The sequence below is a fragment of the Centruroides vittatus genome, unplaced genomic scaffold, assembly GCF_030686945.1.
Source record: "Centruroides vittatus isolate TY-2023 unplaced genomic scaffold, ASM3068694v2 contig_858, whole genome shotgun sequence".
Taxonomy (NCBI): domain Eukaryota; kingdom Metazoa; phylum Arthropoda; class Arachnida; order Scorpiones; family Buthidae; genus Centruroides; species Centruroides vittatus.
This window is the reverse complement of record NW_027122560.1, coordinates 417,254-430,167: the sequence shown is the minus strand read 5'-3', so window position 1 is coordinate 430,167 and position 12,914 is coordinate 417,254. Positions and strand designations below refer to the sequence as shown.

Here is a 12,914-nt window from a genome sequence, read left to right as displayed (position 1 = left end):
CACCCCAAGATCGTCGACACTTTGGGTACCCATTCTTTTCTATCATACTTCCAACTATCCTATTGTCTATCTTTTCTTCCCTATCTTTTTTAGTCATATAAGTAGTTTTAAGTAATTAGTCTTAGTCCTTATATTTTGTAACGCGCTGAATATTCTTTTGTCGCGAGGTCGCATAACGATCCTATCCGAGCATCTGCCGGAATTATATGTGGAAAGGGTTATTATTGTAAAAACGAGGAGTGTCGGAAGTGTAAAGGAATCCTGCAAAGTAAATAAACACGGGTGACGAGAACATAATTTTGTGTTATATTCCATTGTGAATCACTCACCACGTGCATACCTACATACACCATGCAATATTGTTTCATTGCCTAGCAATCATTGTTTGATAGCTCTCAAAGAAGTATGAAGAAACACAACATGCAATAAAACCAAAACACAAACCTGGTTATTATGTATTATTTTAAAGTCTCATGTCTACATAAGTTTTATATGCTCTGTAAAGCATTGATATCCATATTTAATTTTGTACATTTATAGTAAGTACCAAACTTACTCAAAAAATATAATTATGTTGAAGAATTTTTAGAGCATTCCAAAATAGAATTCTCTAAGCTTTTGAATGTAACTATTGAACTTGAAGCAGATTTCTGAAATAAACCAAAAACATTTGTACCTTTTAATAAATTATTTTGCTAGAAGATTGTGTAAGGTGATTTGTGGTTTAATACGAAAGCAAAAAGGATTGTTTTGTTTTACTTTCAACTTCTAAACTATCTTCATTACTTAATATTCCAAAACTTAAATTAATTTTTCACTTTTAAAAATTAAGAACTTTCATAAAATTAAAAATTTATTTTATTATTTACAAATGCACTGTAACACAATTTCCATACCGTTACTTCAATTATGAATTTGTAATGCCTTAAAAAATAAAAAATTACACAACTTAAAACTCAGTAATTCTTGAATAAAAAAAAATTCTGTTTAAATATTTGAATAGTTAAGTATTTACTTCATTAGCTACAAAGGTAATTAATGTATCTTACCTATAAGCTGCTAAAAGTGGAGAAAACACAGAACCTCCATCAAAGATGTAGAGATGGTCCCAATTACATTCTGTTTTAAAATTAATTATTTGTAATCTGATAGTACTATTTGGTTTATTGCTTTCAATAAGCCATGTACATTGCATTTCGACAGTATAGTTTCCGACTCCATCAGTAATATATCCTGAGCTTTCTGTAAGTCTAAGAAAAACAAAACACAAGTTTTAACATCACATTTTACATACATTAAATTAATATATTAAAATTAATAAAATAAAATAATAAAATTATTGCATATGTTTAAGGGTAAAGTATAATGATAGGCAACTGAATATAGTTTCAATAATGTTGGCAATCTGACTTGCAAATTAACGACAAGTTAAATGAGTTAAATGCTGAAAGGAAACATAGGATCATAATATATATTAAAGATAATAAACAAAACATCTGAGTTCACAAATACTGTTGCAATGCTATTCATATACTGGATTAACAAAGAGTGCAACAGTCAAGTAATGCAGATTGTTTATTGTATCCCAAGATATGGTCTTTAAAAAAAGAACTTTGATACATATGACACAAGCAGTCTATTTAAATATATCAGAAACAAATAATAAATTTTCAAGTAGGTATTATACATTTTCTACCATTAAGTTACCTAGCGAATATTCTATACATACTAACAGTCTAATAGTCATAGTCTGATATTCTCAAATACTGCATTTTCCTTCCAACAGACACCTTCAAACAAGCAAATTTAGTCTTTTTTTTTCTAAAATCCATTATATCAGGATCTGTAAAACTGAGGGTCAATAGTACTCTTAGAAAAATAGTAATTTTTATACTATATCTCCTATATCTCAAACTGCACTTACTGTCATACATCAAAAATGCTCCAAAAAACCTTTAACATACAGCTTAATTTTGCTACCAACGAACATTTTCGGTCAGCTTCACTGACCTTCTTCAGGCTCAAACACAAAAAACTTCATTCAAATTGAAAATTCTTTTGCCAAATGGAAATTCTAGAACACTTTTTTAAAAACAAATTATCATAGATTCAAATGCGCCAGTTTGCTTTTTTAAACTTGCAAATCTGCCACTTTCCATGCTGATGCTAGTTTAAAGGATTTCTGAAAATTTATGGCTTGCCCTTTTTTATTGTACTTATTAATATGCCATGCTTCTGTATACTTTAGATGCCATCTGCTTGCAACTTTTTGTATAAGTTCTGTTTTATCTCAATTAACTGGCAGCAAAATTAAGCTGCAAGTTAAAGGTTTTTTTGGAGCATTTTTGAAGTAGTTTTTATATATGACTATATATCAGTGACTTTTTTTACTTAGAAAATAGTTTAAAAATTACAAAAACAGTTATTTCTGTAAGAGCTATTTTTCTGTAAACTGAGAAGTAATTATTTGTAAATCCCCAAGTTTACTTTATTATAGTTACAAAAATAAAACTTCCATTCATAATAAATCTACAAAGTACTTTTGAATTCATCTTCTGGGATCATATTACTGAAAAGCACTTCTCAAATCAATCAAAAAGCTCTGAATTTATATTTGGCAAATGTTTTTTGTTAATGCATTACCCTGAAAAACTTATTCAGTCTAAAAGGACTTCAGAGAGTTGCTTTAAAAGGAAGTTACTAGTTTTTTTGACTCCAAATAAAGTAGGTTGTAAAAATTTATAAAAAGTTGCAGTACTTCTTAAACAAATAGCTGTTCAAATAACTTAATCATCATCATTTCTACTTCCTTTGTGAACAAAATGGGCTATCTGCTTAATTCCTGATTAGATGATTGTGTATCACCAAAAAGATTTAATTTATTTATTGTTACTGATATATAATAACTGCTGCTAAAATTATTTAATCTCATAATAATTGAAAATGATCAAAATAAATCATAATGTACACATTAACCTTTAAAATATTAAATCTTTAAATAATTGAAGTGAGATTTATTGGAAAAATCAATAACTTTTTTATAACATTTCCCTTCATTCAGTACTTAATTTAAATGAATATTATTAACCAAAGTGTTAGCAATTACCAAATGTAAATTTAAATATCTGGATTATTTTAGACTATATTAAGGACAACATAGTTAATTATTTATTAAAATTTTCTCCAAAGTGATAGTATTCCAATTAACTACTTAAAATTAACTTTGTTAATTTTAAGTAATTTTTAAAAATGTTGGAGGAAAAGATCGATTTAAAGCGAAGACCTAAACTCATAATCCTGCATATCAGAAAGACACATTTTAGCAATCAAAAAGCATATACTTTATCAAAACCTAATATTTCAACCCATTTAAAGTTTAGTATTCTTTTCTTTTTATTTTTATTTTGATAATTAAGAGAAATATCTTATAATATTTAATTTAAATTTGATATTCTGTGTATTCTTTAATCAGGGGTGAATCCTGACCAAAATTTTTGGGCAAGCTGAAAAGTATAATAGGAATAATAGGCAGAAACATTATTTGGTGTGAATGAAAAAGTATGGACTATTATAAAGCCCATTATATCCACACACACACACACACACACACACTATCACACTATATAAACATAAAATTGATATAAGTGAAATAAGACAAAAATTACTTGCAAATGTGTTATGGAGTATTTGATGGAAGATGATCATTGTAACAATCTTTCACTTGAAGGTAAAGTCTGTTCTCCTGTTCTTCATTATAAACTTCTGTATCACTTCATCATAAAATGTTGGTCGAATTTTTAAGTCATCAAGTAAAGCTTTTTCAATTGACAACACTGCTAGCGAAGATAGTCTTTCTTGTCCTTGAGTTGACTTGCAATATGTTTTTATCCTCTGCAATGCAGAAAATGTTCTTTCAGCTGTAGCAGTGGTAGTAGGGATTGTGGCAATCAATGTAGCAAGTTTATACACCTCCTTTAGTCCCATTTGAAGGCCACTTTCACTCATAAACTTAATCAACTCAAAAACAGGCTTATGTTTAAACTCTTGCAAACAATAGAGAACAGACAATTCATTCCTCAAACGGATGATATCAAAAAATGCTCCGTACTGCATCTCCAGGGTTTTTAAAGACTTTTCAGGAAAATCTTTTTTGTATTTGTCATACATGTTGCTGTTCAGTAAGCAGAAGAAGTCAAGTTTTCCCATGGACTGAAACCTACTCTTTATTTGCATTATTATATTATCCATGATCTCCACGAAGAGACATTTGTATTCTGTGATGTCCTGTGTACTATGCACCATGTATTTTTTGAGTGGTGGTTCACAGTCTTTCCTTGTTTCTGTTACTTCTTCAAATGTTTTCCTGAAATTGCATTCTCTTATTTCTTCCAGTTTCTTGGTTGTTTCTTCTACTTTTTTAACACTGTATGCAATATCCATACCTTTTGTCTGAAGAATATTGGAGAGAACATCAGTAAATGAAAATACTTGAGAAAAGACATTCAGTAAGAAGCGAGTCTGAAACTTTTGCAGGAAAGACAAGAATCCTTGAGACTTTATGACAGTATCATTATCCCAATCTGCAGTGTGTTCAAGTAAGTCTTGGAAGAACATTATTATCATGTCATATTTTTCCATTACAGTATTCACAAGTCGTGAGGCAAAATTCCATCTTGTAGGGGTGACTGAAGGAAATTTCTTTTCAACAAAACACTGAAGAGCGTATGTTTGTTTAGAAGACATTGAAAAAAATTCTGAAAGTCCTGAAAGTGTTTGGAAAAAAACCCTGCATTCCTTGATATTTAAGGATGATTGTTGCAGAGTTAAATTTAGCATGTGGCCATAGCAGTGAACAAAAACTGCAGTGGGATATAGCTCTTTAACTTTTACATTTAAACTGTTGACTTGGTCTGCCATTACTGCAGTGCCATCATAGGTTTGTGCAATAAGTTTGCTACCACACTTGAAATCATTCAGAACAATTTTAACATTCTCTAAAAATGCTACAGCTGAACGATGGCTGCTAATATCAGTGAAGTAGAGGAATCTTTCCCGAGTCTTTCCATTTTGATCAACGAAACGAAGAACAGTTGAGAGCTGCGATTTGTTTATTATGTCAGAAGTTTCATCTAAAATCAGTGCTACAAACTCAGTCTGCTCGAGTTCCTGCTTTATTCTGTCTGTAATTACTGAAGAGATGGAGACAATCAAATCATTTTGGATTGCAGAAGAGGTGTCCCGGAAAACTGTTGATTCTTTTAAATGGTTCTCTAATAGTGGATCATATAGACGAATTAACTCCAGAAGTTCTATGTAGTTTCCTTTTTTGTGAGAAGTATCTGACTCGTCGTGGCCATGAAAAGGCAAGTCCTGCTTTCCCAGGAAACACACAACATCAATCAACCGTTTAAGAATGTCGTGGTTTTTCTTGACTTTTTCATTATGCATCTGATCACTAATTCTCTGATGCTCATTAAGCTGGTGATTAATACTTGTCCTCCCAAAAATATTCAGACTGATAAAAGATTTAAGGTGACTTACAGATTTCTCATGTCTACTAACAGCCACAGAAAGACAATTCAAATTCACAAACCCATTTTTACTCCACACTCCATTGTCTGTTGAAAATAACAAGCAGGGCCAGCAGAATAGTTTATTTAATTTTTTAGATCCAGCTAACCAAGGTATATTTACGTATTGAGATATTTTAAAATGTCGTACATATTTTCCATTCTTGTCTTTATGATTGGAAGTTAAATTTGGAATCTCAGGACATGGTCTATTATTCCTCACAATTTCGATTTTTTCAGCTGCATTTCTTCTAGAAAACGGTTTTTGTAACAGGTCACTGATTATACAAGACTCTTCACTTTCCATAATTAGCGACAATTCACAACTTAAATTTCAATACATGTATGCTGACTGGGTACCGCAAGCTTTCGATACAATTTGGCCGTGTTAAATGCTTCGTATGACGTCATGCGCACGCACTTGTTTTCTGCCGCAAACCTCCGCAAGAGCAAGCGATCGAATTCCCGCAAGCATCGCACTGACTAAAACCGGCTAGTCTCTAGCTGTCAATGTAAAAGCAATCACAAATGATAACCGAGTTTACACGTTAGAATAAATTATTATTGGCATATTTGTTCTCATATAAAAAGTATATTGACAGTCAAAACTTTCTCTTAAGCATATGGCGCATGCTAACCTAACCCAGAGAATTAATATACTCTGTACACTGTGTTTGAAGTAACATGACCTTGCCTACATAACTTTCACTTGATGTGAACAAGTTTTAGTTTAAAATCATAAAACTTTTATTTGAACGAACTTCCAGCATATCAAATTTTAAAAAATTGACAAGACAGTCAACAATTTAAATCATTTCCTATCATCTATTTAACAAACCAGCGAGAAAATTATACACGAAGTACGAACGTTTTCGACCGAGTTAAACGGGCATCGTCAGAAACGGGCAAACTGCCACCTGCATAGGTACTGTACATAGGTGCTACGTATCGCCCATCCGTCTCAAGGAACATCAAACATCAAATAAGTTTAAACAATACGGCTTTGGCTTCCTACGCAACCGACCTCGGCATCCAGGTGGACTTCCATGAGACAAACCTCCTGCAATACGAATCTAAACTACATGTGTTTAAACATCTAGAACAAGTAGAAATTTACAAGGCCACCCTCCATAAACTATCGCGACGTTGACTGCCTGGAAGTCTTTCTACGAAATATAAATCCCCTCCTCTTTTCCCGTGTCTTTTCAGCAGTCTGTTGCCTGACATGGGCATCGTCAGTCATAGACCATACCTGCTGAGATGACACAAGCAACAAAAATGTTCGCACTTTCTGCGTAATTTTCTCGCTGGCTTGTTAGGTTTTTGCAGTGTTTATTTTTTTTACTAATATTAACCAGTTGTAAAGTAGCAGTTATTAACTGTAAAAGTAATGATGAAATATTCAAAACATTGATTTTGCAAATCATTTTGTCAGTGACTCCAGCTACTTTAACAGTTAGAGTTAAATAACCTAAATAAATAGGATTTCTCCGTCTCCGCTCATAACGGCGGTGACCAGACCCTAAACACCGGAGTTCGATCGGGGGTCGCGCCTCACTCGGACGAGCTGGCAGTTTCAAGTTTTAATATTAATATACTCGTATATGTTCCATTTTGTTTAATAAAAGTTTTTATTAACTCACAGTGTGTGTTAGAAGTTCTGGCATTCATTTTCAACAGTATTAGATTTTTCCGGGTTTTCCTCCTTGCCAACGACGCCTGAATAGGGGCCAGCTTCCCCCAAGTCCTCCCGGAAGGCATTCTATCTCCCCTTCTCGCGGTGGTCGTCTTTGGTCGCGTCGCGACCTCTCCTCTGTCTTCCCGGACTGGCCGTCTTCTATAAGGCCGACTCTTCGATCGCCGAGCGACCATTTCCTGTTTCTTCAAGGAGTATAAAGCCACATATGAGCTAGAAACTCTTCTACCAGTGACCAATAAATAGGATTTAACAATTTGGAGGGCTTATCACACCAAAACCGACAGAAAGAAGGACCAGGTCTTTTACAAAAAGTTAGTCTTTAATAATCACATTCAAATTTAGGTAAGGATGCATTTCGGGTACAAGGACCCCTCATCAGCTTACAAACACATGACACCAACATAACAATTATAACACTAATAGTTAGCCAATACAAAGGGATATCTAATATATACAGTACAGTATCTAATATATAATATAATAACTATAATATATACAGTACAGTATCTAATATATATAGTGTTATAATTATTATGTTGGTGCCATGTGTTTGTAAGCTGATGAGGGGTCATTGTACCCGAAATGCATCCTTACCTAAATTTGAAATGTTTTTGTAAAAGATCTGGTCCTTCTTTCTGTCAGCCTTGGTGTGATAAGCCCTCCAAATTGTTAAATCCTATTTATTTAGGTTATTTAACTCTATCTAATTTATAGTCGTGGGCTAAAAGCTTTGTTTATTATTACTTTAACAGTATTAGTTTACAAGCACTCAACCATTAAATGTTCTTAAACAAAGAAAATCTGATATATCACAATGCACATATTTAATAAAACAGGCTATAAAATCAGTACAAATGGTCACTTTTAAATACAGTGGAACAAAACTCGAATATAATTTAACCTCTGTTTTATTGAACCGGACAGTATAGTCCTGGCAAATCCGTTATGCTCTTAATGCATTTTACATTGGATATAGTGAATACGGTTATAATGGAAATTCAGTCACATTGAACCAAATTATTCTGAACCTCTATATGAGAGACCTCAATCACCTCTAGTGAACTCAGAAACACCTGGTAAACTATGTGCTGCTCCTTTTCTTAGAAACAACCTGTTGTTTACTAGAAAGTACAGTACTATATCAGTTACTGGCATGAATATAACTGATGAACCACATTCCTCATTAACCTAAAATTCTTCACTCTTTCGTACTCAGTCTCATTAGCATCTTTGACAACGATCTTGCTACAGAAGGAGTCCTTACAGATGAAAAGACTTTGTGAACTGTGATTGCCACAGAAAAAAATATGGAACAAGATGAAGCAAAGGAAGAAAGTGGAGAGTATGAAGCAATTGTTCCTATTACAAGTACTGAAGAGGCCAAGTACTGGAAATAACATGAGTGAAAGGTCTTGCCAAACTTCAAGAAGAATCAGATTCAGATATATTCTCAAACAATATTTGCCAATTGGAGAAAGTACTGAACGAAAATCTCATTAAGAATTACAAGCAAAAGTCGATTAAAGATTTTTTCAAAGTTGTACAGAATTAGATAGTCATAAAAGGCAATAAAAGTGCTTCATAAATACAGTTTTTGTTGAAAAATAAGGAAAACATTCTTAGAATTTTCTTCTGTTGTTTGACGGCAACACTAGTCGTTGTTGCTCTCAAGCTTCCCCTACCCTTTACTTTAGTCGTTATTCTCTTCCCGGTTTTTTGTTCTTCAGACGTGGAAAAATGTTATCACAGAATTGTGTGAAGTTTTAATATTAATATACTCGTATATGTTCCATTTTGTTTAATAAAAGTTTTTATTAACTCACAGTGTGTGTTAGAAGTTCTGGCATTCATTTTCAACAGGTCTATTGAATATTCAGTAAATTATTGCATTTTAATAAATCTTATGATAAATGAAAATCGGATACAATGAACTAAAACTAGTAGTCTCTTGCCTGTTCACTGTATCAGAATTCCACTGTACATTAAAAATGAACTCCTTACACTTAGAAGTTCTTTGTAACATCCTTGATTAAAACTTTTGATATTGCTCTCATCTTTAGGTCTTATCATCATTAAAAAAAATCCAGCAACGAGTTTAACTTTCCCTGCAACATTTGGCGGCATCATCTATCATCGTATTTTACTATTATTAAACTAAATATTTTATTTTTAACTATTATAAAATGGCAAAAGGCTTAATTTTGAGGGTAGGGATGGGTTTTATAAAAAAACTGTAAATGCTGATTACAAATAAAGTTGTCATTAATATCGAAAAATAAGGGTCGATTTACCCACAATAGTGACGTGCCGGCACAGTGACCGTTTGGTGCAGTAAGCATCGATAAATATCACATATAGCTAGAGTTTCATCTACGACACGTGATCTGTATTCTGTCAATCATACAAGTGTCGTAGATGAAACTCTGATTGGCTATGTGTGATATTTATCGATGCTTACTGCACCAAAAATTCACTGTGCCAGCACGTCACTGTTGTGTGTAAATCGACCCTAAATCGTCGTTGTCAAATCTTCAGTCGGATTTGGGTATAGAACAATTACGGTGTTACGGAAGCGTAACTAAGCAAAGTTCGTCAAACCGTGGTCCGCGGGCTGTTCGAAGTCACATAGGTAATCACGTGTTAATAATAAGACAGCGTTGCTTTATCACGTGATGCCTGCAAAGTGTAGTGAAAAAACAACGGATTCTTCTGCGAAAAGAAAATCTGTCTGGAAACGCGAGATGTAGTCACGTGACACTGTTTGTGTGCATCCGCCGTCCAACGTGCATCTCCACGGTCACGATAAGCTTAAGCAATGGCGTCTCGAACGGGAGGCAATCGATAAGTAGTCCTACAATTTTTCATTTATAGCACTTTATATGTAGATCGTCCGGAAAAATGTTTTGAGTTTTATAAATGTATATTAAATATATCTCCTTTTTAAAATGAAATAAGAAAAAAAAACTTATATTCCCTTAATCTGTATACAGTACAGTCCCGTACGACGCGCAAATAAAGCAAGCAACAATCCTCGAATTTTGTCGATCAGAGGTATACTTTTTTTTTTTTTTTCAACTTATAGGCCAAGGTTTAAACTTTCATAAATCGTGTGATAATGCAGGTTTCGATAACGCGATTTCCTATAATGAGTAACAAATCCCCCGCGTTGTACGAGACTCTACTGTAAATAACGTAATGAGTTATAAAGGTCATTACCTAACTCGTCCTCCGCATCGATGACAAGACGAACCTTGCCAACCTCGATCACACAGACAACGTCCGTCTTGGCAATATCCATTTAAACACACAATATTAAGGCAAGACGCAGTATTCGACGCTACAGCTTCTCGTACGTTCTCTTGGAATATTATAATAGTTAACAGAATAGCAAGTATTTTAGCAAAACGTTTAAATTTTGCTCTATGAACGCACCAACGCGTTAACTTATCCATCATCGACAGTATCAGTAGATATACTGGTCTCTGAGCTCTAGAGTTTCCCATTTCCCGGTTCTTTGCTTGTCCCGGGATTCCCGGAAAAATTGATCTATTTCCCGGGAAACAGATCAGTTTTCAGTCAGTGATATAATAAGGATATAATTAATTATTTTTGATATAAAATAAATCTTGAAATCAAATCCCATCTGGTTCTTATTTTAGTAATGAAAAGTCCTGCTACGAAAATACCCTTTCCGATTCAATTGATCGTCTTTAATGCATTTAAGAGAAGACAGATGTTATGTGTTTTTTCACCTGTAACCTTAAAGATTTCTAGGTCGTGTTCGAGATGTGTTGCAGTACTTCTTTTACTGTCAGTGTTATTGATTTGTCTACCCCGGCTGCTTTAATAGAAACATCATGCCTACATCCCGATAACTTTGCAGTTCGTTTGGCTTTAATAACCGGGTTTATGAAGAAAAACTTCATACTTGCATACGTCGTACTCGTTTGTATCCTTTCCCAATTTGTGCAACCTGGCATAATGCAGTTATTCGAGTTACCGTGCATGATTATCAAGACAGCATCGGCGCAATTATTCGAGATATTGCAGGTTCTGACAAGTAAAGAATTTTTAGAGTCCTGCTACAAATAGGCTACATATTGATTATTGACAATCTGTGACATGCCATAACGAGTAAAAATTAAAAAAAAAAAAAAACTAATAAGAGGGCTTAAAATTAATAAATAAAAATGTATTTTGACAGTTTATGAGTTAATTATACTTTGTATTTGCAAAATTTCCTCAACCTCAACAAAAAATAAGAAAAAATTAAACTTTTAAGAAATTTGCGAAATTTCTCGAGTTAAAAAACAGCCGGAATCCCGTTGGAGAAATCTTAGCTCTAATGCTACGAAAGTAGCGTAATAAATATTTCTGCCACTTCGAGCTCTCATATCGCTTTGCATCAAAAGTTTGGTTTGAGCATAGGAAGAGTCAGCTATAAATATTCGAAATTTTTTTAATATATGAAATTTTCTCGTTTTTAACTTTGATATTGCTTTTTCTTTGTTAAAGGACTGCTTATAAATACTATTTTAATTCGATTTTAAACATTATTTATTCGTAAATGTCATTAATATTTATATTTCTATTAACTGTCACTTTCACGACTCCCATTATCTCCCCACCTTGTCAACCTTTAACCACGAAAATTTAGTAACATCAACCTCCCTAATAAACAAACCTCTCTGCAAAATTTCAAAAAATTTCGACAGAAAGCACAGCAATTATCAAGCTTCAAACAGGGTGAACAAAATCGTGCCACACATACCAGCATCCATATGTACAGAAAAAAAATCCCGAATGTTTCGCATTTCTCGACGTTTCAAGGTCCCCGACTCCAAAAATGTAAAAAATATTGGAAGGAGGGGGTTATGTTTTGACCATTCGCCATATTTTCCATTTGTTATATACGTATAACAGAGTCAGGAAGTAAAAATAACAATATTTTTATTTGAACTAATATGTTAAATTCAAATTTTCTTGTTTCTACACAGGTCTATAATGTAGTCTTACATCAATATGCTTACCCCTGTTTAAATTCTCAGACGTTTTCATCACAGAAATCGTATCCATCCATCATCGACATCTTTCCAACACGTTTCGGTCAAGCCTCAAGACGTAGAATTTAAAAAGATCGACTTTTACCTCTCTACGGTGGACATTCCGCGGCACAATTTACCCTCCGAATGAGGGAGGGGCGACCACCCTCAAATTGTAGCCCTCCCTTGTGCAAACAAAAAAGTCAAAGGAAAGGATAGATGGTGTAAATTGTTATGTTATCAACTTTGAGGATTACATTACTCATCAAATTCAGATAAAATACCTCTCAAATTCATTAATTCTTGATCTGCAATTCTAGCTGAAATATATTCAGCTTCCATGGATGAGATCCACGCATTTCTGTTTTCTGGAGTAACAATCATAAAAATGAAAATATGATTTCAGAAATTGGGAGAAAAATTAAATCGTAAACAGTTTTCAGCATTTAAAACAGGTTGCAATATTTAATTCAAAGTGACAACAATTTTCGAAAATTATATGTAACATAAAATGAATTTTTGATATTTATCGAATATATAAAAGTACATTTATGATTGTTTTAAATGTAAAAGACTGAAATTATATTTGAGAAAGTAAATTTA

The 12,914-nt window shown here is 33.2% G+C and overlaps 1 protein-coding gene across 1 annotated transcript; it reads right to left on the bottom strand.

Moving 5' to 3' along the window:
• Positions 1–3,717: 3,717 nt before the first annotated feature.
• On the bottom strand, positions 3,718–6,026 carry LOC136982653 (zinc finger MYM-type protein 1-like). The gene has a single exon (XM_067279214.1). It carries the CDS (start codon positions 5,875–5,877, stop codon positions 3,718–3,720), a length of 2,160 nt encoding a protein of 719 aa, XP_067135315.1. The 5' UTR covers positions 5,878–6,026.
• Positions 6,027–12,914: the final 6,888 nt, after the last annotated feature.